This window comes from Ambystoma mexicanum, chromosome 4q (assembly GCF_040938575.1).
Source record: "Ambystoma mexicanum isolate Mex_15411 chromosome 4q, UKY_AmexF1_1, whole genome shotgun sequence".
Classification (NCBI taxonomy): Eukaryota; Metazoa; Chordata; class Amphibia; order Caudata; family Ambystomatidae; genus Ambystoma; species Ambystoma mexicanum.
The window spans coordinates 718,910,859-718,935,374 of record NC_090928.1 but is presented as its reverse complement, the minus strand read 5'-3'; the positions used below and the strand labels follow the sequence as shown (position 1 = coordinate 718,935,374).

The window sequence follows — 24,516 nt, the reverse complement described above, 5'->3', positions numbered from 1 at the left end:
ATCTTCTTATGGTTTCTTCTCACTCGTAAACATATTTACTTTGCTTCTTCAATTACAGCTTCATTCTTTAAGTATTCTTATACAATTTCAGTGCGCCATCGTGTCTTCTCCCTATGACATCACTTTGCACTTGTCAGATTCACTTTACAGCTCTTCAATGTTCAGTGGTGTCTGCAAATCTCCTGCTACCACTTCAGTTCTTGGATACATTCCGTATAGTTGCCTGAATGCATGACGTCCCTCATATACTCGATGCAGTGTTCGGACGATGCCTGGTGTCACACACAGTGCTCTCCTGCTACTATTCCAGTATGACGGAGGGGAGGGGGTGGGTTCTATCAATAATGTACACGTCTACTTCTCTACAAGAGCGTGGTGAACAAAGAAAGTGGTACATGCTGGGAACTGATGTCCAAATTCTGAGATATACTTGATAAAGAGACTGAAAGGAGAGCCGGTGCGGGCTAGGAATTAAATTCCACATTCCCGGGTATGTTTGGAAAACACTGAAAGGAGAACTGTTTCATACTGGATGTCGAAGGGCAAATTCCCAGATATACTTGATAAAAAGGCCAGACTTAAACAAATTTCATGCTGCGAATTGAAGTCCATATTGCTATGTTGATTTTACAAGGAAACTCAATGGAAAAATGCTGCATGCACGGAAAAGTACGAATTCCCAGACATACGTGGTAAAGAAACAGAACAGAGAAGCATTGCAGGCTAGGATTTGAAATCTAAACTCCCAGGTACTTTGACAAAGAGAATGCAGGGAGAATTATTGTAGGTTGCTCATTAGTGCCCAAACACATTCAATATATTTGACAAAGAAACCAAATGGGGAACCCTTGCATGCTGGGAACTGAAGTTCAAGGTTCCCAATATATATTACAAACGGACTGAAGAGAGAATCACCACATGTTGAGAATTAAAGTTCACATTGTCAGGTGAAGTAAATACAACTAATGAAAGAGCAACCGCTGCCTGCTGGGGATTGACGCCAACATGCTCAGATACATCTTATGTAGAAAAAGAAAAGAGCTGCATTGCATGCTAGGAGCTGACATCCAAGATCAAAGTCACTGTTGATACACAGACTGAAAGATCATTGTATGCTGGGAAATTAAATCCATATTCCAAGATAAACATCACAAACAGAGAGCAATTGCATGCAGGGGACATGAAGTCCAGGATTCCAGTTAGATTTGTCAAATAGCTATATTTGACAAAGAGAATGAAAATAACAGATGTATATAGTGGGAAACTGTGGTATTGGGCTTGCATTGGTGTACACAATGCAAGCCATAGAATGTTAGTGGGGCTGGAACCCTATGTTACCTCAAAGTTCCAGGAGTGACGGTTGGGACACACAGGATTGGAGATGAAACATAGAAGGGTGTATCTACCATAGCTCCTACCTCCCTTCTTACTAAATCCCTATAACATAGTAAAGCTCATACATGTTTGTACTTACCGGCTTCCAGAGTCCATCCTGTTTCCTGCTTATATGTGTGCACTTCAGATACTACAGAAACGAAGTCCGATTTGTTTTCATTTTGTAAACATAGACCCAACTGGGTGCTCAGGTGTGCAGTCAATTAGTGTGTATTTGCATGCTCAAACAGAGGCACATCTTCGGCATTGGGAAGTGACTGGAATTGTTAAGTGTATGGGCAGTACCATCCTTGTGGAGAGCACTGTGCCCCCACCCATCTATTGTGGCCTTTCTCTGGTGTGGAGCCAGGCTGCACTGCTGAGGCTGTGCTGCCTAGCTCTCTACAGCAGAGGCTCAGGCGGCCTTTGTGAGGAAGCCAATATATATTCTGCACCTTTAAAGAAGGATTATTATCTAGTTGCATGTTGAGTTATAGTTACTGGTCAATTTGTCACCTGCCTGGGTAAGACACACACCCCAAAGAAAGACACCTGTGTATTTGGGCCAGCGATCCAGTTTGGCAGACAAAATGCATGTTTCCGATGTTTCGAGACTGACTAGTTGTGTTGATACACTGAGTCTGCATTTTCTCTTTTCTACACACTCCCGTTATTTTGCACACGCACTGTCCTCTGCTGCTCTCTGGGATAGGAATGCTTCACCTCTTATCTACCCATTTACTTCTCACTCTATTTAATTTTGGAAAGGCCTTCACAACGTATTTTTTTAAGCTGTCCTATATTTAATTCTAGTTTTCTTTCTTCGAGAAATATATTTGTTTATAGAATTGTTCTTGGTTTAATTTGTGTTCATTTTGCTTTATTTTGTTATAATACATGGCAGCCTGTAATATCCCTATAAAAGCCTGGAAATAAGGTTCTTATTGCAGGCTAGTTGTGAAAACGCAATTGATCTGTAATAAGAAAATAACATCACAACTTCTTTGTAATCAGTTATTTGCGCACACAGGGAAAGGCGTTCAGACCATCCAGTGGCTGGAAACAAAGGTAAGAACACCCAGTGTCCGGCCCATGTTTTCCAGTCACCACAGACGCTACCCTGAGTGCTGCCATTTTATTTTTAGGTTCCTCGATACCTCGGCAGCCCCTCAGGCCCTCCACCTCATCACCACCTTCACGTTATCTCCCACAAGTCCCCCCCCACTGCCCCACCCCCAAATCATCCCCAAACCTCCTTCCTAACCCCACTTACATGTTGTCCCTCCCACCACCGCCACTCCTTCCCGCTGGGCTGCTGTGATAGAAATAGAAAATTCACTTTTCTCTTTAGTATGGCTGCGGGCATCTTGTTTTTGAGTTTTTTTACGGGAGATTGGGCTCACGCAATACATTCACAGACCATCTCAGATTAAAAAAAATCTATTCACGGGGTGTAAATAGCTATCACCCCCTTGTCGGGGGGCGCACCAGGGATGGTAACAGCCCTGATCCCTTGCAGAGGTCCTCTTTCTTGGGCCTGCCTAAGCTCAGGCTGGTGGGCCATTACCAGTTCTACCAAACCCCTGGCCCGAGAGCAACTGCAATATTGGACTTCAGTTGTGACATCACATTGCCTGCTGCTTGATCATTACAGAGACGAATTCCAGCTCTCAATATTGTAGCCGTGACAAGCTTTTCAAATTCCTTGTTTGTAAAATAGTTTTTTGGGACACTTTACAGCCATTATTTGACAAGTAACTGTTTATGGTAGAATGTTTAATGTGTGCACTGCTGGAGTTTAACAAATGTGAGCAAGAATCTGCATGTTATTACATATTTTAAAGCACAAAATGAAAACGTTTTTGATCAATTTTTATCACACTGCTTAAACAATTTTTCTGCCACACATTAAGAGATGTATATTGGCTCTTTTAAATCCGAACAGAGGCTGCATTGATCACATATGCTACGGAAAACAGAAAATCTGTTAGATTATGCAAGAGACCAGGTTTTAAAGGGGATGACAGTGTATGGCCATGTACTATAATGGATGAAATACCCTCTACCATAGTTCAAAAGGATTTTGGAAGTCAACACAAAGTTCTGTGTCCTTATAAAGGAACTCGTTCTAGTTCCTCTACTTGGTCATCAGTGACTTGCAAAATCCTTAATATGTAGGTAGGGGTACTTTATCCCATATGTACAGCGCCTGCTGCCTTTGGGCCAAGGTTATTCTGCTTCTTATACATTTTAAATCAAGTCAAATAAAATAATCATACGGAGTGTCTTCTCTAGTTTAGAGAGCCATTGACTTTTGTGATTATTTGTCAAGTCTCATGGGCAATGATGAATGAAACAAACAAACGGGACTTCATTTTCTTACCTTCACTGAAGAAAACATCACCTTTAATATCAAAGGGCTGGATCCGAACCTCTGATAATAAAAGCGTCACAGCCTTTTGGTGGTCAGTAGAGATCAGGGATAGGGTTTGCTGTGCTTGGCATTCATAGGAGCGCCCGACAGGTGTCACCAAGGCAGATAAATGGTGGGTGGTGGCTGTGTACCTGCCCGCTAAAGACAAAATGGTTGTCAATAGAATAATACTTATTTATTGAGATATTAATTGATTGTTATAATTACATGCATATCAAGCAACATTGAAATCCTGCATGATGACAAAATGACACAAGTTTTATATATGTATACATACTGTTTCTTTTTTTGAAAGGTAGTTTTGCCACTTTATTTTGCAACTTTATAAACATTCGCAACATATTTTTAGTAAAGACAACTCTTTTGAGTAAAAAAAATGGGACACTTTGAACTTAATTTCTATATTCTGCGTTTTTACCAGGGATCAAAGGAGAACTTTTACATCAGTCATTTACAAAGAGTTTGTGGAATACTACTATTATTTTTGCCTATGTCTTGCCAATAAGAGTCTTAATGTGCCCACATCTATATGGAATTGCATTGTTTCAGGCATAACGTCTTTGAAATCTCACGCTTGTTTTATTTCTAAACGGTCTGTTTCCAAGAAATGATTGCTTCTGAAAAATTGCTAATATTCCTGTTCACTTTTATTTTGGCAATTCATCACTTAGAAATCTTTTACAATATTCAATTTGTGTGCATTTAGGTGTAGGTTAGCCCTACATAACACATGGTCTCCCTACGTGTCTGGTGTCATGAAACCCCATCCTCAAAATGATTGGTGGCATGCCAGCCTAAATCCCTAGTGTTTTGCTCTCTGCAGCTCCTGGTGCCCTAATAGTGCAATCCCCTTCCATCGTAGTGCCATGCGCCCTCACATCTCTTGTGATGCAACGCGCTAGTGCCATGCTTAATTTAATCCCTGCATGCATGCCCCTGTCCCCAAACCATTCAGGCGGATTCTTGAAAATGGACGTGAATGAAAAAAGCATAGAGGATGCTCCTTTTTTATTTGTGCTCATTGTAGAAATGCATGTCATATTATTCTCAGAGGTGACCTGCGCATTTCAGGGCGGCTAAACAGCAACACAAATATGCATTTTCCAGCTCTTTTGCATACCTTATTTTTGTGCACGCACTTTATTGTTTTTATTTTTTTAATGCACGGTCCTGGGCTGTGGCCAGCGCCGTGTGGCTCTTTGCTTCTGGAGTGGCTGGCTTTCTTGTTCAGGCCTCTTAAAAAAAAACATTTTAAAAATAATTGAAGTTCCACAAGTCTAACACTTTCAGAAGTGACCCCAAATAAGAAAGAATGGGAATACCAGATAATGTGTCTTTCTAGAATTCTATACAATAATTGCTAGGCTCATTAAAGGATTATTTCAGGCACACTTCAGGGGGTGTGTCACTGATTTAGTCTGTTCTTAAACGCCTCAACTCAGCCTTTCATCCTTCTGAGGTCGATAAATGACTAACAACACAGGTTGGGTGATATTGTATGTATATTTGTTCTATATAAAGCGCTTAAGCGTAAGTGCTATATAATAGCACAGCACATAATTATTATTTGGCCATGGTCGTCTGCTTGCATTCACAGTAATTTGGTAATATGGGCCGATACAAACTGATCTTAACGATACATATGGCGATCCATTCTTGTATGAAATGTATATCACATTACAGTAATATTGTATGAATATTTTTCGTAGTGTGCTTAGCAACAATGCTATGTGATGTCGCTTCCTGTTTTGTCAAGGTGCGAAAGGTCGTGTTCCATCGCTTCCCGTGATATCACTTTGGGGTGGGATCAAATGACATCACTTCCTGTGATGTCATGAGAGGTCAAGGGTCATGTGATGTCACTTCTGCTACCCCTGGCATTTTGGTGAAATGACTTCCCTGAGTGTTAGTCCGGGTCCATCTGCTTTTCTAGTGTGCGAATTTAGAGTTTGCAAATCTAACCATGCAAAGCTATTTACTACATTTAAACATCCTTCATTACTGGGAATTAGTAAATTTGTAATCCCTGCAATGCTGGGAGAATGATTTTTTTATTATTTGCTCCTGCATTTAACACAAAACACTTCCCCTTAGTATGAGTTTGACTTTGTAACTGCAGGGCTTACCCGGGCTAAGCACATATGAGTCTCAATGTAAAATATTTCCACTGACATCAGTCGAAATCGGGTGGTATTTCTACCCAAACCACAGCGCAGTTACCTCCACATGAAAGGTGGAGGTAAATGCAGACAGTTGACAGAAATGAAGCCACAGGTGCACCCAATCCAACGGAGAAGGCTACATAAGACACACACTTCCCCAACCACACTTCCAAACACCATGCCGCCACTCACTACTAGGGAATGGGACATGTAGCAGCTTATGCTGCACATCCATGTACAGCGGCAGGGAGAATAGCTCAGGGCACAGGAAGCAGAGAGGAGGAGGGGGAGATGCCATGCCAGGCAAAGCCCTCATACTCAGGGTCATGGATACACCCTGTACCTACTGAGACACCCAGCTTGGGCAGATAGCTCAGGGGGGAAGCAAGACGACACGGATCAACTCATGTTCGATCCCCGGGTCCGTGCTTGGAAATCTCTGTGTATTAAGCGCGTTATAAATAACCAATCATATCATATCATAGCACTGATAACCCTCTACCAGCTGAACCGGGACACCATATTAGCTGCTCACCCTAATCCAGGCAGACCTAGAGAGCATGATTAACATCAGAACAAATGTGCCTCTGCTGCTCAAGCTAGTGTTTGTCCTGCAATTCCTGGGTACTGCCACTTTCCAGCGCTATGTGGCCATGCTGCACGACATTGCACAGCCCACATTCTCCACCATGCCTGTACAGGTGCTACATACCCTCCTGCGCCATGTGTCCCAGAACATCTCTCTTCCCACCAACCCGGCACAGGTGCATCCCATGAAGGCATGGTTTTATGCTGTGGCGCACATGCCAAATGTCATTGGTGCGCTAGACTGTACCCACATGGCGTTGGTGGGCCCCGGGGGAACAGGAGGAGGTGTACCGAAACAGGAAACACTTTCACCAAATCAACATTCATTTCACTTGCGATCCCAACCTCCATATTACACACTGCTCAGGCCCGCTTCCCGGGATCCACCCACGAGGCCATGGTCATGAGCAATAGTAGACTGCCGGGATACATAGAGAAGCACAGAGGGCAACAGACATGGATTATGGGTAAGTACAAGTTCTGACAAACAATTGCCATTTTACTGCATCACAGAATACCAATGTGAAGGGGAGTACATACCAACTACATAAATATGCATGCCGTGTACATGCATGACCTGACCTCTCACTGCACAGACAGCCTACACTCACAGGACTCGGACATGATGAGGATAACAACGATTATGTAATGCACTTTGGCCAAACAGCCTACCTACATACACATGACTCCAGGAAAAACAATGCAACATATCATATCCCTGTTCATTGATCCACAAATTGCAACACAGCACCAATGAAAGAAAGTTAGTGCTGGAAGTAGTCATGCCATGTACACAGGAATGTGACACCATCATGTCACAGATGCAGTAGACATAATCATGCTGAGGTACAACTGACCACCAATCAGGGCACATGCATGAGAGCAATACACAGGCCCAAAACAGGCACCATGGCATGATGCCATTACAATCACAGACCCAGAATGCGCCTATTGCTGGCAGTGACCTGGGTGTATGGGATGATACGACAATGCAAATAGTGATGTATTCCACATACAAGTACTGTGATTGTTAGACATGTAGTGTGATGCAACCTGGAATGTATGCACAGAATGTTCATCTACATGCTGTAGTAAATGGAAACACATACGCAATTCCCTGTGACTGACACCTTTGAGATTTGTCCTTGCAGGTGACTCTGGATACCCCCAATTACCATGGCTCATTGCACCTGTGCAGTATCCTCCGATTCCCATGGGAGATGGCCTACAATGAGGCTCACATCTGGACCAGTCTCTGTATAGAGCGGACCTTTGGCCTCTTGAAGGCCTGTTTCACCTGCCTGGACTGGACTGGAGGTGCACTATTGTATGGGATTGAGAATGTGGGGAAATGGTGCTAGCCTATGTAATGCTGCACAATGTGTGGCTCAGGAGGAATGTCCTTCTACCCTTGGAGGTGGACATACCACCTCCTGATTAGGCAGACACCTGTAAAATTCACATGGAAGGCCATCCGGCCCCGGAGATTTACCCACATTCAGCCCGGAAATTGCACCTTTAATCTCATCAATTGTTATCATTTCACCAAGAAGATCACGCTCAGCATCCTGGATCCTAGGCAAATTCAAATTACCAAAAAAGCTCTCACCCCTACCTGTAATACCAGCTTCATCGCCATACAGATTCTCATAAAAATCGTGGAAGATTGAGTTAATTTTAATTGGATCAAAAGTGATTCTACCCTCCTTGTCAATCATGGAAGCTATATATTTTACAGGGTCCTCCCGAACTCGGCTTTGGAACTCCTGAGAGATATGTTTGTGTCGAGCAGAATAGTTGGGTCGTTACCTAAGAGTACTAACCATGCGTCGATTTCGGTCTTTTTAAAAAAGGATAAGGATTGTAATCAGCCAGCTAGTTATCGTCCAATCAGCCTTATCAATACAGATAACAAGATCTTGGCCAAGGTTCTCGCTTTACGCTTAGGACAGTTCATGCCGGTTTTGATTGGGGAGGAACAATCTGGTTTCATGAAGAGTCGGCGTACGTCCAGTAATATCAGGAAATTGTTGTTAACCATGGAAATGGCGGACAGATTGGTCGGTGACGCAGCCATCCTGTCCTTAGATGCTGAAAAAGCTTTTGACAGAGTTAATTGGAATTATTTATACTCGGTATTGAGGGAGATGAATCTGGGGGAGGATTTTATTTCCTGGGTAGCTCTTTTATATGCCAGTCCGACGGCTGACGTTAAGACTAATGGAATAGTGTCGGAACCGTTTTGTTTGAAGCGGGGCACGAGACAGGGATGCCCTTTTTCTCCTCTGTTATTCATTTTAGCGATTGAACCCCTCGCTATTTACATAAAGAATGAACCGAATTTACAGGGTATTGAATGTTGGGGTGTGGTGCAAAAGGCATGGCTTTATGCTGATGACCTCTTGTTGGTGTTGCAGAATTTGGACATGTCCCTGCCATGTCTGATGAGGATTTTGTCAAATTTTCATGATTGTTCTGGATACAAGGTTAACCACCTGAAGTCAGAAGTGTTGCCTCTGTCCAACAGATGTGATAAATCCCTGGTTGAGGGGCTGGGGTTTACTTGGTGTGATACGCGCTTACGCTACTTAGGGGTATGGTTGACAGTTCCAGTCTCCCGTATGGTTGATGAAAACATGAGTGTGGTGGTACGAGATTGCAAATTGGTTTTGGAAAGGTGGTCTTTACTTAATCTTTCACTATGGGGTAAAGTCAATGCCCTGAAAATGAATTTGGCTCCCAGGATTAACTTTATAACCGGCATGCTTCCTCTAAGAATAAAGTGTAGTTATTGGAAAGATCTAGACCGCCTTGTTCAAGAATTTTTATGGGACAGGAAACCGCCCAGACTTAGTCCGTCATTTGAGGAATGGGTACAAGAAATGCATGGCCTGTCTAGAACAGAAAAAATGATCTACAAATTGAAATGTAAGTTGTCCTCATATGAAAAGATTTGGAACATGTTCAATGATTTTATTTGATCCGGTTTTTTTTCTATTCCTTGTTGTTCCTCTGTACTTTGATGTTGTTTTTTTTTTGTATATACTTGTAAATAAATAAATAAAAAAAAAAATGATTAGGCAGACACCAGAGGTGGACTGGGAAGCAAAAGAGGCCTTGGAAATAATTTTCAAAGTGGCCCCACATTACATATTTTCAGCAAGCCCAACCCGTTGCCTATGGAAATAAAATAGGTTACCACACAAAAGCAGCCCAGGGTGCAGAGGCCTACCGGGAAATCTCCAGAGTTCCCTAAAGGCCAGTTGACCCCTGGCTGATACACTGTCTGTGGGTGAAACACTGGCAGGCGGTGTGCAGGGAGAGATTTGTGACGGATAAATGGTCTGTAAGGAACTAATGGACCATTTTTTCTGAAATGTTTTCTTAGCGCATTTTATGCACCAATGTAAATAATCATGTGAACACATAAATGAATGTCCCGGCATTGGTTCAAATGAACTTGTGTATAATGTGTAAATGTACAGACACATCCCACCTCCCCAACCCCCCAACACCATTACCAAAACACCCACCCTACAACATCCCCAACACACCCAGCCACCATCCCAAACACACCACGTGTTAGGGGTTTGAAATGAGAGACTGACTCAAGGTTGTTGAATTATTAAAGACATTTTTATTAAGCCAACATGGGTTTTGAAAAACACCTCTCTAGACCTATTCTAAATAGGAACTTCCCTAACTACAAACTAAAACTAAGGATCTGTGTGTGTCAGGATGTCAGTAACTGAAAAGCTGTAATTGTGTCCAAGACAACCTATTCTGACCTTCACACTTACTAAACAAACAAAAGGTGCTAGGAAATGTATTTACATTGATGCTAGAAAGAGTTCAACACCAACAGTGTAAGAATGATTCCAACAACAAAATGTTCTCCAAGGTAAAAGACCCTTGGATCCAGAGGGTAGTCCCTTCCCCTGGATTCTTAAACAGTATGGAACAGTGTTCTGCAACAGTCTTTCTGTAAACGTTCTTGTATCTCAGTAGATTACCTGGTGTACTCACCTTCCAGGAATCTTTTTACAACTTGAACTGCCTGGTATACTTGCCTTCCAGGTCTTCTTTACGTGTTTCACAATTCGTAGGTGTACCAGAAAAGCATATACCATACGCTGCATGGTATATCTATTTTTTGTAATATTTTCTCAAATGTACTTGCTCAAAACTTCTCTTCCATATTGGCATCTCATGCTTCTTTATCTTTTTGGAGTTTTCCTTTATACTTTGTCTTGTCTGCATTCAAATATTCTTCTTTTGGCACCTTGCCTTTGCACTTTACCGTGGCTATATTCAAACAAACTTTGTTTCTGTACTTTGCCTTGACTGCGTTCAAACAAACTGTGCTTTTGTATATTTTCTGCATCAAACCTTCTTCTTATTGGTTGTTGAATTGGTACTTTGCCTTAACTGCATTCAAACAAACGTTGCTTTTGTATATTTTCTGAATTAGCACACTTGTACCATACAATCACTTGTTGCGGTGGTCGGAACGCCCTGCACACTCATCGGCCTTTTCCAAGCATTTCCGATATTGCTCGCACTTCAGTGTTATGGCTTCTTCTTCTGCCTTCCAGGTTGGAGTGTGCAGATTCACCCCCAGCACCCGGCATAGCTCTACAGTCACACGGCAGCTTTCCTGCTTGGCCTGGGATAAAGTCTGCAGCATCATCAAGAAACTGTACCTCTAGGAGATCCTCCACTGCTTCTGGTGTCTCCACGGTTCTTCCTACTCATCCACAGCATCTCCCTCTGTATCCTGGCGCCCTTCTTTGCCTCGCCAGCTTTCTCTGTGTGCCTCGCACTTCTAACCCCCAGTGTGGATGGCAGCGTCACTTTCTGAAATGCTCCCTGTACCTCTCACACCCAACAAGGGTGGTAGTGGTTGCTTTCGCCATAAAGGCCCAGCCATGGGACGACAATGGGACTTCCACCTCCTCCTCTTCCTCTCCTTCCTGAGTTGGCTGCGACCCTGTATGGGGACGGTTGACATGCTGTCAGTCATCATGCATATCTGTACGTTGGATTGATAGTCACACCGGCTAATTGGTGGAGTGACATTCCACACATGTAGACACAGGGGAGTGGTTGTTTATGGGCCATTGCATATGACCACAGCAAGTTGGGTATAGTCGCTGCTGACGGTAAACCCCATAAGCAGGTGCGCTTTGACCCTTCTGATGCCAAGGCGGCCTATTGATAGAGTTGGGCAAGGGGTCCACTTTGGCACTTGGCCTTTTTTCAGCGCACATGGGTGCTGCACATGCAAATTCGTACTGCTGTGCATGGTTACGTGGACAGTGTACAGCCCACCCCTGCCTGCAGTCACAACATTGGCCCTGCCAGTGCATGGGAAAAAATGATATTCTGTGCACACCCTTCCCTCTGGTGTGCTTGTGGGGCTGATGCAGCGCCTAGGGCAACTGGCTGGAGCACCCATGCCTGCAACTGGCTCTGCCTGGATACGCATTTGGTGGCGTTAACTTATGGCCATGTGCTGGCATCTTATCCTGTGCATTGGGCCCATCTGAGCTAAGGGACACATACTTTGGCTGGTCATTTGCCCTTTACATTGTCGGGGGGATTCAAACTCACCTGCTTGTTCTTGACTGCTGACTCCAGCCTCCGCTCCACTGACTCTCTCGTTCCCCTCCATGTGGAGGATGGAGCTGGCCTTCTACTCCCACAGAGTCAGGGCAATGGGCTCCGTGGTGCAGCCTCCTGGGGTTAGTGGGTCCTGTTTGTGTTGTGAGAGGAGGCTGTGCACCCTGACCCTGAGGTCATCCGATCGCTTGTGACAGTCTTCCTCATCCTGTGGCACCATGTGTCCTGCTGTCACCTTCTGGCTGATGAATGCCCTGATGGATGACTTGCACCTCCTTGATGTTTTGTGGTGGCAGGTGCCGTGTAATTCCTCGGAATGGCCAACCACCTCATCAGTGAGGACCTGCAGCTCTCTCTCACTGAATTTGGGCTTTTTCAGCCTGTCTTCAGGCACCTTGGCTTTTGTTCTGTCCTGGGACATGGTCCATGTGTCCTTTTGCTGTGGATGACTACAGGAAGTGGTGGATTCAGATCGGATGGAGTTTTTCCAGATGTCCACCGACGTGCTTCCTGTTCTGGCGTTGGCGCTGTTTCCACAGGCGGTAATTAGCATCGAGTGACTTGAGGTAACAGTAATTCTGCCATATATAAGAAGAAATATAGTTGGAGGTCAGCTTTTGGCAGAAATTCGGGTAGATGGATTTACTGTTACCATCAGTGGTATGTCTATGCCCCCGAAAGGTTGTAATATAGTGGTAATTCTGCCTGTGTTTCTACAGTCAAATTACTTCAAAGCGTGATTCATGCCCATTCAATGCCTTCAAACATACAGGACCCTCAATCACCTTGAACTGCTGTATTTCGTGTTCAAATCAGTTAGCCACTGCACCGCACCAGCTAAGTGTTCAATTGCCTCGGCGCAAACCAGAAGATTCTCATTGCAGCCATTGCTTTTGAACCACCTTTGGGCTGCCAGCATATTCATTGCAAATCTTCATCGACAGTTGACTAGCCCCTGGGGAAGGCCTTCGAACAATGATCTTTGAACGCTGCATCGAACCACTCAAACCAATCTGCACATCCAGTCACTAGCATCCGTACCATCACCTGGATGACCGACACGGATGGCCCGCATGATTCACAACTGTTCGAGCAATGTTTTCGTACTGCAACGTACTTCTGCTCGATCCAACTCAACACCTGCTTGCCGACTGGAACCCTGCAGAAGCCGCACTTGAACTATTTGATCCAACGTGCTTATACTGGTCAAACCACCTCTACGCCGCCTCATACCTTGCTGAGTCCATCACCTGCCTGGCTCGAATCAGCAGCCCCTTGCCGGAACTCGACTTGAACCACTGCAACATCACTTGTCGACTTCCCCCAGCCGTTACTGAATGAACCCACTGGAACTCGAACCACCACATTAATGAACCACTTACTCTAAAATCAGTGTCAAAGCTACAAACCCTTACTGGACCTTGACTAGAACTGCTTGAGCGTCACTCATCGACCTTAACCAATGGATCCTAACTCAAACCGGTTAGAGTTCAAACAAATCCTGGTGAACACTCCATCCTACATCACTCGAAAGCTACGTTTGAACGTCTGAGCTCCCGTATTTGATCTGGCTCAATGCCCACTCAATGCTTGGATAAATTGCGATGCACAGTCCTTGAACTTCATTCAGCCTGCTAGAACAACAGCTTGAAGCTTGGTTCAATGCTGTTGAACCGGCAAATACAACAAAAACGTACTATTGACTATTAACCATCCCCCTTGGTCTAGGTCTGGGCCCTAGAGACAGGTTAGGTCATTATTTTCCTTTTTTATTCAGAAAACATATCCTTCCAAAGAAAAGTGTGCTTATAACTTGCCTTAACACCCCTGATTCATCACTCAGAGTGCTGAGTTGTGCTATCTTTGCTTATTCTCTGTTTCCTCTGGGGTGGGTTTTGTGAAGTATTTTTCTATTTTGGGTATTTTTGCAGATGGTGTGTTTTATTAAACAACTAGTTGAACAGCTGTGTACACAGGCTAAAGTGCAGGTTTACATTAACCCACTAGGACCACTATACATCCTAAGGCAACAGCTCCCCCTGGGGGTGAGAACAGGTGAAGCTATGATAATTGGGATTGTTTCTATATATCCTAAGGTAACAGCTCCCTCTAGCGGTGACAACAGGTGAAGCTACTGCATCGGACAAACACACAGGACACACGTACATCTGGCCTTTTTTTATATTGTTAGTTTAGATATCTGTTTTTATAGAATCTTGATTGGACATACCCTTTATTTTTGACTGTTATGCATTTCTGTTTGGGTAACTAATGAATCACATTCACACCCCTCTTAAGAGCATAGCCTTACCTCAGCCATGTTACCACAAAATGCAAAGGAGGTATATCTCTTAACTGTGCCTGTTTTACCTTATGATTGGGATCGCTGTTGGTTTGTTGAACTGTGAGGGCTAATTAGGTAGTTTTAATCCTACTCACCCTTTTACCCCTGCAGAGCAAAATATTTCATCATACTCCCCTCTTCCTTGTAAGACATACTCTGGTCCAGGGTTGTGCAGGAAACTGGAGACATTTTGGGCGATTCTGGGGTCGGGTGGATGACCATATTATGATGAGAAATACTTCAAAGAGGGTCTATCACAAACCATACAGATCTATCATCAACTATGTCTTTGGTGTTGACCCTATAACTGGGTGTGGCTGGGTTAGTCTCTCCTGGTTCTGGATCTCTATAGAGAAGGGTGATTTGTCTCTCTTTTCACAAAGACTATTGGGCACTACAGGTCAATCTCCCAACCAACCAGCCATACATATGTACTTCCACAGGAATACCTGGTTCTAGGCCTTTTGGAACCACTTCTCAAAGTTGGTAATGTTTGCCTCAAGGACGACTTGTTCTGGTAGGCCAGATAAAACTGCCAATTCTGCTGTGTGTTCTCTGTCTTGAGCATGAAAGCAAACCCATGCCTTTGGGTAAATGTCCGGTAACTGTGGAGGCAGAAAATGTGCATGACCTTGCTATCATTGATCTATTTAGGGAACAGAATGCCGACCCTGATTGTGGAATGTCACCTACCTGAATCGAGTATAGCGAACCCTGTTTCACCCCAGATCTTTAACAGCATATAATAGGCCTGCTCAATAGTTGCCTGGGCCAGCATCTCAGTATCATCACCTACTTGCTATCCTGACTCCAAATACCTTGTTTGTTCCTTCTTATTTGCTTCCATGGCTGCACAATTATTAGTGTCCATTGGTGCACGAGGTGGCAGGATTGGACATGCTGGTGGAAATGATCTCAACTCTGCTGCATGGCATTGTACTATTGGTCACTCTGGTGGCCATTACCTGGTTTTCTTCTCTCTTATGGGGCAGCCCGGGCAAGGGTAGTGGGCACTAGATAAGATGGGATGATTCTCCCTGGTTCCTGCATTTTCTCTGACTTCACTCGTTCTCCCTCTCAAGGTACTGGACACCATGGAGCAATGATGAGTGTGCTGTGGTTGGATTCCCAGTTCCAAGACGCCTTGCTTAGAGCTCTGAAGGACTTACACTGGAACCCAATGACACTACACAAGGTATCCTGATTTTTAGCTTAAGATGCTGCATGTGGTTGTCGGTTATCAGCTAGCTGGGTGACCAAGAATGACCCCCATTCTTTTGGGTCATTATTGTTCTTGGTTGTCACTGCCTCTTCACATTTCCCTTGGACGTGTTCTTCTTTGCAGATGCTCCTTGTTCACATATGTTCTCACCAGGGGTTTCTTTAGGCCTCTACCAACTGCTGGCAGCAATTTATGCCCACCTGAGTGCCTAATAAGGGCCTTTATTCAAATTGGCCTTCATTTAAATTGCTCTCTTTTCTGCATCTTTCAAACAATTCCCTTACTCCCTTCTTTCTCTTTTCCAGTATGTGCTGGAGATAATTAATTGAAGAAGTTGGCAAATGTTCTTTTTATTTGGGGGGACTATAAGAACAAAAGGAAGTTTATTGCACTTCGTAGTATGATGTGGCATGTGCAGACAAGGACCAGAATAATGGTCCTTCTATTTTAACTACCAGATGCTTAGGAATAAGACACGTAAATGATCCTTCTTGAATTGCATGGATTATTGGGACACCAGGCCTACTTCTTGTGAGGGGTAGCTGATACAGGGTGGAGCAGAGAAAAATAAGGTCAGTGATTTGTACCAGGGAAAGCAAAGGGTGATGACAATGCTTATAAGATTGCAGCGCGGAGACATGAGGGGGGAGCCTGGGTGTCTGTGATGAGAAAAGAGTTGCTTTGTTTGCAAGTACCAGGCTGATCTCGAAGTTATCTGTTGAGTTCATGTTGAAGACCATGTGCACATCACGTGGTTAGGAATGAAGACAGGGTGGTGCTTTTTAAAGTCCAACCAATCACTTTACAGTACCTCAAGGGGAAGAGACTGTTACCCACCTGTTAAGAAGACGGAGGAGAACATGAAACAACCAATCAGAGAGTGTACTATATGTGAATATTAGCATGTAAATGGGCAGTAGCCAATGAGTTTGGCGGATGACCACTGTATATTGAATGCGTCATACATGACGATTTTCATGCTTGTAATTTGATGTTCACTTTGATGAAGACAGAGAGATCTGCAGCAGTGGACTTATAATATCCTGTCACCATGTTCTGTTTTTATACAATATGATGCGATATGATAGGTTATTTATATCAGGCTTAATACCCAGAGGTTTCTATGCACGGACCCGTGGATCGAACAAGTGTTGCTTCATGTCGTCTTGCTTACAAGGCGAGCACGTTGCCCCTGAGCTATCCTCCGGAGACAATATAAAGCTCTTTTTCTTCTCGAAAAAGGGTGCACCTAGCCTCTTTCCCTAGCAGGTTGTTTTTTCTATGTCTGGTTTTTGTGGAGTACCCTACAATTACAAAAGAAGTTCAATAAGAAGGCGCATGGATATGCATACAAAAGAGCAGACTAGCATATACGCACAGAACAAGGGAGCGGTAGGGAGGAAGGAAGTGTCCATCACCTTTCTTGCCTTCTGGCCAATTGGGAAGTGTGCAACATATGTTGTGCCTCCATTAGCATACTTCCTGCCTAAACATACTGGTATTCACCTACCTGTGAGCCCCCGGTTACAGGGATGATTTCTTCTCTGTTATGAGATGGTGGCAGTAGGCCTACAATATGCACTTATCCATACAGCATTCAAGCCTAAAATGCAGAGATGTCATCTTTCACCACTCTGCCAAGAAAATGCTGTTGATGGCAACAGGGGACCTACATTGCTGACTGCCATTTTACAAGACGCTAGCTGGACTCAAAATTGTGGTTATTAGAGCTCCAAAACTCCTGAGGAACAGCAGACAATTCTATGGGGGTCCTTACAGTAGTTCAATTTGCACAGGATGAGAGATTAGACTAGACGAGTTTGTGTTTGTGGGTGCAGATGGATAACGCATCCTCAATTTGACCAATCTGTAATATGCTCATTTTACAAATGTGCTCATCTGAGTTTAAAAGGTCATCAGGCATTGTAGATTGCCCTTGCGTGCTAAGCTTTCTTCATAGCTGTTGAGGGTCAAGATCCAGGGAGATGAAACAAGTAAAGAGGGACTGGTAGCCATGTTGGTCACATAAGAAAAACAACTCAACTTGAGCCTGGAGTATGAAAACACTGCTTTTTAGGGTGGAGAGCTGAATATGTATAGGCGGGATTATGTGATGTGCCTTTATTAGTGTAGTATATTTATGTGTTGTTCAAATACATTTCCAATTGTAAATTGCAAATGCTGGTTGTCTCTTTAACAACTCCAACATATGCATCAATAATCTGGTCCTAAGGGCAAGAACAACTAACCTTTTTTTATACCATTATAAATTATAGTAATATTTTATTTTGCCTGCAAATATGCTGACGTGGGTTGTCTGGTGAAAAGTAAAATAAATAAAGATAGTCTTTAAAAAATCCTTTTCCACACATTTTGCCAAATTAGGGAGTTGGCCCCTCTGACCTTGTTATCTGGAGCCCTGCTCGCTCCATTTTGGGTGGATACCAAGAGCCCCGCCATATCAAGGAAGTGAGAGACACGTTTTTACCATCTCCCTGCCTCTGCGGCCACACAGCCACGCGCACGCGCGCGCGTACACACGCACACACACATATGCGCTCTCACACACGCTCTGAGAGGGAAAAAGAGCTTCTCAGCAGATGGGGAGAGTTGTTTTCTATTCAGCGCTGTATGAACATCTGGTAATTGCATGCCATCAGTGAACCGAAGGAAATGACTTTGCAATTGCGGCTGGAATGTGACCATTTTCGATGCCCTGTTCTCTTCTGATGCTGCTTTTCTAATTAGGTGATTTCCACTCTAAGAGAAAATCTAATTAAAGGGCCTTCCTTCCGTGTCTGCGGAATGTACAAATACAGTAGTCGCCAATTGGTGGAAGTTCATACTCCATTCTTTGTTGGGCTAGCGGAAGGTTGGATTGAATAATACCATTTCTGCCGTATCCTTCACCAAGTTAACTTCTCATTTTATTTCATTCCAAAAATGTGCCATGATCATTGTTAGCGGGTTAATTTGTGCCAAATGCTAATTGCATGCACAGGCCCACCAACGTGTACATTTGCAAGGTGTTGGTTAAAGGGAAAGTGTAAAGCAACTCAAACTCGTTTTTAATCTTTCTTTTTACTCAGCGTCTTATTTAAAAAAAAATCTGCTTGCAAATTACGCAGTGCAGCATTTATGAATGGATTCCTATGGAATACCCCTGCTTTTTAGGGTTCCATGTAATAATGTCCTCGCAAAAATATCTCCTGACAAAAAAGTCGCCGTTTTTTACAGAGACATATTTACATTGTACACGCGGGGAACATCCCTGTAACCCCTGAGTTTTTTAAAACATTTTTTACAAGTGAAGCAGCAGACATCCCCACAACCCATCCCCATACATAATGTCACCATATATAATGTCACCATATATAATGTCACCAATGGCTTTTCCCAGCGACATTATGGATGGGGACATTATTACCTGATATCGAAGCGGATGCCATAAGAATTCATTTGTTTTATTACGACATGTAAACGTCATGCAGGTGTAAAATTAAGTGCACTCAGAAGACGGAGGAGGAGCACGCAGAGGAGATCTTAACTCCTCTCTCTCCGTCCTCCTCCTTGTCAAAGGCACGAAAGTGGGGCAGGGCGAGAACTGGACGTGTAAACGCTATTCACCTTGCGTTGACGCCTCCATTTCCCGCTGCGACCCATGTAAAATGACCCCCTTGATGTTTATTTTTCTTAGCGCGTTTTATTATGCTAGAGGAGGAAATGTTGCACTGGCCAGGAGCAGGTTGATATTGACGACATTATTTGAGAGAAAATGACTCACCGTTTATGGCATCTTTGAAGTGAGACGGCTCTGCGGAGTCATACATCAGTTGCACTTTATTCATTTTCCAGAACGCTTCGCGGCCCTTGCTTGCATTGTGGCCTTCCTGTTGATACAAATACCGACATGGTGTACAGGGTGGAAGGGAAGATGCTCCGCCTTGTCACTTTAGAATCCTGCCCGTCTGCCCGTCTCCCCTTATGCACAGCAGTAGGTGGGAGCCTGCATAGGCTTTTGTTATCAATAAAAAGTATGTGTCATAGAAATCAGATCTGAAAGTGTAGAGGTGGGCACAACTATCTGAATTTTGCTTGCTTTCCAGCGTTCATATACATTTATTTTCTGTGTAAGTTAAGGAACCCCATGACACAAGAGTCCAAAAATAGACAATCCAACAAAAATCCAAACGGACACAGACAGAAAGCCCTGACGATGGTGCATAGCACCGAAATGCATTGGCTTATATTGACCACGTGGTCTTTTTTTGTGAATAAACACGTTTTTTGAGAAAATTCTACACATGAAAAAAAGTGGACATTAATTTAAACATTTTTGGATGAATGAAAGATACTGGTTCCTTTGGTCAACAGGACATGAGATCCAAAACAAGATTATTATCGACACTTTTCTAAAGAATGAAAAAAGTATTTCAGGAATGAATTGAGCTCAACAGGAGCAATTTGTGAGCACCAGCTACATTCAGGTGGTTTCCACTTGAGTTTTTGTTCGATTGTCATAGAAATCAGGACATATAACTAAGGAGGACAGGCAGGAAGGGCAATAAGATCAGCGCTAACAAAACCTGTTTCATAAATAACCATGCCAACAAAGACGATTTGCATTTAAACAACCGAGGGGCCCCTAGGGATCATGTGCCTGTGTTGACAGGGTTCCTAGGGGTACACTGTTCTTTTGTAAATATAATTACCTGCTTTTCTTGGATCTAGGTTACATACATTTTTGACCATGTACATAGAATGGAGCAAACACGACGAGCACGGTTTTCGGTGTTACTGGAGAAAGCATGTTTTGTGCAAACCATATTGCATGAAGAGTGTGGCACCAGGACACACACAGAACAAACAGCATGTGGCAATTGTTTCTGATATGTTATGGAACAGAGCAAATAAACATTCCTACCGCTTTAACTTGCACCATATTTCAAAACGTGTTCAACTACACATGTAAAATGATCAAAGAAAGGAATGTTGACATGTTTTTTCTGTTTATGTGACAAGGACCAAAAAAAATAAAGATTGTTAAACTTTTGAAATATGAACGGTAAAACTGTTTGAGCGTCAAAATCTTTTTGCTCAAGGTCTTATCAGATTATGTGATAACAAAGAGGGGTTTTCCCCTGGTGATGCCAAACCTGGTTAATAATTTATGACAAATTTGTTTAATAATTTCTTTAAAATCAATTGCAAAAATGAAAAAAAATTATCTATTTAACATAAACAATATTATAAACAGTTTTTTTTATATTGCGTTTCTTTGTTGCCAAAACCTGTGATGTTTTCTTCTACATAGGTTATTTTCACAAAACTGTTCTTAAAAAGTCCTTATTTCATAAATGTATCTCCTTGTTTACGTGCACAAAAACCTTTTAAATTTTTTACTGTTTGCACTTGAAGAGTGTTTTTACTTTGAGTCTATTTAGCATATTGTTTTGAATCTTTCAGGCCCTTATCATTATTGTTTTTCTAAATTAGTTGCACTGGTTTGACAAATAGAATAAATTAATAAAATCAAACAAGTTTCAATTTCCCTCCCTTTACTTTCTATCTGCTGACTGTGAACTTTAACTACAGAGGGCTAAAGAATAATAGATATTAATGATACTAAACATAAACACTAACTGAATTTATTTCATTAGTTAGGCTAAAATAATTTCCATTAGCAGATTTTTGGAACTGAACGTACGTATACTGATCAGATTATGTAGCAACTATATAATACGTAACCAATTTGTTTATTTTTTTTCCAGTAGTGCAACAATCTATGCAGTCGATGCCCAAAGAATCATACTTGCGAAAAAAGTCCAGATGATTGACTGTTTTTATTTCCATGATTGCGAGAAGCTGCAGGTCCCTTTATGTACAAGGTCAACTTGCTTGTTTCTCTGGAGGCATCTACTAGAGCCAGGGCCGACCTTAAGGCAGGGCCACCCGGGGGCCAGTAGCCCCCCCGCACGCCATCTCAGTGGAGACTTTCAAGGTCTCAGCTGAGCTGGCGTGGTGGTAAGAATTCGCGGCATGCACTCTATTGAAATTAAATTCACCTGCTCTCGGGATCAGAGCGCATTTAATAACAACAGGGCGTTGCAGCGCCTATTGAAAAATGTGGAGCCCCCCCTGCATGACATGCGGAGCGCGGGGCAAGAGAAAGGAGCGCCACATTTTTGTTTTGCTGCTGCAGGCACTGTGGACTCTAGAATTGGCCCTGGGCAAATTATGTGTGAGGGGCCCACCTGAATACACGCACCCGACCCTAGTGTATCAGAGGCTCCCACCACCAATGTGGTTGCTGGTAGTGCATTTCACCATGATGGAGCATTTAAAGACAAAATGCACAAGTGAGCCAGAGATGACCTATCTGTGCAGTACGCGTCTGCAGCACCTTTTACAAAGAGGAGCAGGGAGATGTTTACCATTTTCTCACATTTCAAAGTGCAGGTAAATCAGAATGCAGTTTTGTAATAAGTGAAAATGCTTCATTTCACATTCTAGCTTGAGCAACTGAGGAGGGTGAAGCGTAGCTAATTGTGCACACGTCTAGATGCCATTTGATTTGGCTACAGGATGTTTTGACGAAAAAGTATAAAAGAAAGGTTGTGAAAAATGCAACAATGGCCCTGAAGTGTCCCATCTAGGCATTGCACTTCATTCTGAGCTTGTTCCTAACAGGCATGGGTAAATGCTCAGCATTTTCTCACATTTCAAAGTACATCCGCTTATGAATCAGGATGCGCTGATGAAATGTGTGAAAATACCACCTTGTCCTTGTTGGCGTGTGCAAGTGTGCAATTGTGCACATTGTATGGTTGGGGTTCTGAATGGGCACATATATGTTGAGCATTTGCACACACGGAGAATGTGAGTGTGTGCATCTCCGATCTCAGTGTGCATCTTAGATGCACCATTTCAGATGCCCATTGAAAATAGACTGAAGGTGTTTTTCAAGCAGAAGCGTCAAATTATTTTCTCTAAATATTACATCAAACCATGTTTTCCAACTAAGGCAGCAGCAAATCTGAAGCAAACATGCGTTGTACCTGACCTAAAATAATGTTTTGAGTTACCATATTCCTGCAGTTTGGCAGGATCAAATAGTGCAAAATATTTTACGGCCTTCTAACAATTGAGACACATCAGAATGAGCAAGGGACCCTCATCCACGCGCAAAATGTAGGATCTCTTTGCTTCCCACAAATGTTTGAATCAGTGCACGGGCCTGATCGAAGCTCGCCTCGGTCGAGATTCTGGTGCACCTGCACTGCTGACATTTGTTTAGGGCCTTTGCACATGGTTGTGTAGAGAAGCAGATGTACACATCACTTATGGAGCCCACCCCCTCACCTCTGGCATATTGGAAGAACAGCAAGAAAGCACTATGCATGACAGCTGGTATTATCCCAATACCGCATCGAAGGTATGAGAGACGTTATGCACTGAGACAACAGTATCGAATGTATCCCTGAACTGACATGGTAGAAGGAAGTCTGCAGACACCAGTGGATATGGAAGAACTATAAGTAAAGTTTGACAGGTGCAAAATGATGTCATGAAGAGAAGACATGTGGATGCATTAAATCTGATGTATGGATATCTAGAGAATGAAGATGTAACTAAAGTGATGAAGTAAACATACATGCGAAGATGAAGAAAACCATATACACATAGAAGTAACAAGAGGTACAGTAGATGTATATACACTGAAATGCAAGGTATTCAATCCCATGTAGAAGCTTGCTAAAGTAGGAAATATAACGCAAGTAAAGCAGCCATGTTGAGATGATGGATGCTGGCATCGTAAAATAGTGAGACGCCTCGAGGAGAAAGACCAACGCTGCAGAGCTGACAGGCACTAGAATACAGATATGTGCAAGAACAAAGGATATTTGGCTTAGGATCAAGGATCCCGCAGCAAGAAGCAACTGCAAGGCACAAAAGGATTCAAACAGTATAAGCTACATACGCACAACATATTTCTCTTAGATTAAGTAAAGGAGTGAACATTTATGAGCGCCATTTTGAACAATCAAAGATGCAGAAAGCACATGCAAGAGGAACAACCAAGTCTCCAGAAGCAAGGGAGAGTAATAGCACCCAATATAATTGAATCAAATAGCACCAAATAAAAGGACAGCATGGACAAAATCATGGTCTCCTCACACCTGGTACAAGACCAGAAGACAGGGCCTATTGATAAAGCTCTAGATGAAGATAGCAATGTGCCTCCACTCCCTTTAAAGTTATGAGAAAGAGAGCAGTCAGCAAGGTCAACTACAGAGAAGAAGCCTTGGCTTAGGGTCTAACTGATGAGAGATGGTAGGCTAATTAGCTAAGGAGGGCAGTTGTCTGATGTTATTCCCTCGCACCTGGGTTTCATTGATTATGTGCTGCTAACAGGCTGAATGTCCAAGGTTGGAAGAGAGTGCCAACCAGTCATGCGGGCCTATGTAATGGTGGACCATACATTGTTGCAGAAGCCTATCCGCTGCTGTTGTTATGCTATTATCAGTATTTTACATAGTTAGAGGTTGTTCAAGGAATGCCTACCAGATAAGGCGCGGCCAATGATGATACTAACACTTATATGAACTATAGGTATATATGTTCCCTTAACCAATCCCTCCACCGATAGATATTCACTGTTTGCACGTAGGATGACATCATAGCTGACGTACATCAAAGTATAAAGCCTTTTGTGTAATGGAAATGCTCTAGGAGTTTGTGAGCTACAATTTGTTTGTTCGCCAGCTGT

The 24,516-nt window shown here is 43.1% G+C and overlaps 1 protein-coding gene across 1 annotated transcript in view; it reads right to left on the bottom strand.

Moving 5' to 3' along the window:
• LAMP5 (lysosomal associated membrane protein family member 5) overlaps positions 1-24,516 on the bottom strand; it is a 242,396-nt gene that overhangs the window by 77,283 nt on the left and 140,597 nt on the right. Inside the window, exons 4-5 of the mRNA XM_069608300.1 lie at positions 19,531-19,636; positions 3,758-3,946 (exon numbers count right to left, since the gene is read on the bottom strand). Of these exons, the coding sequence (XP_069464401.1) occupies positions 3,758-3,946; positions 19,531-19,636 (295 nt within the window). The remainder of the gene's footprint in view (positions 1-3,757; positions 3,947-19,530; positions 19,637-24,516) is intronic.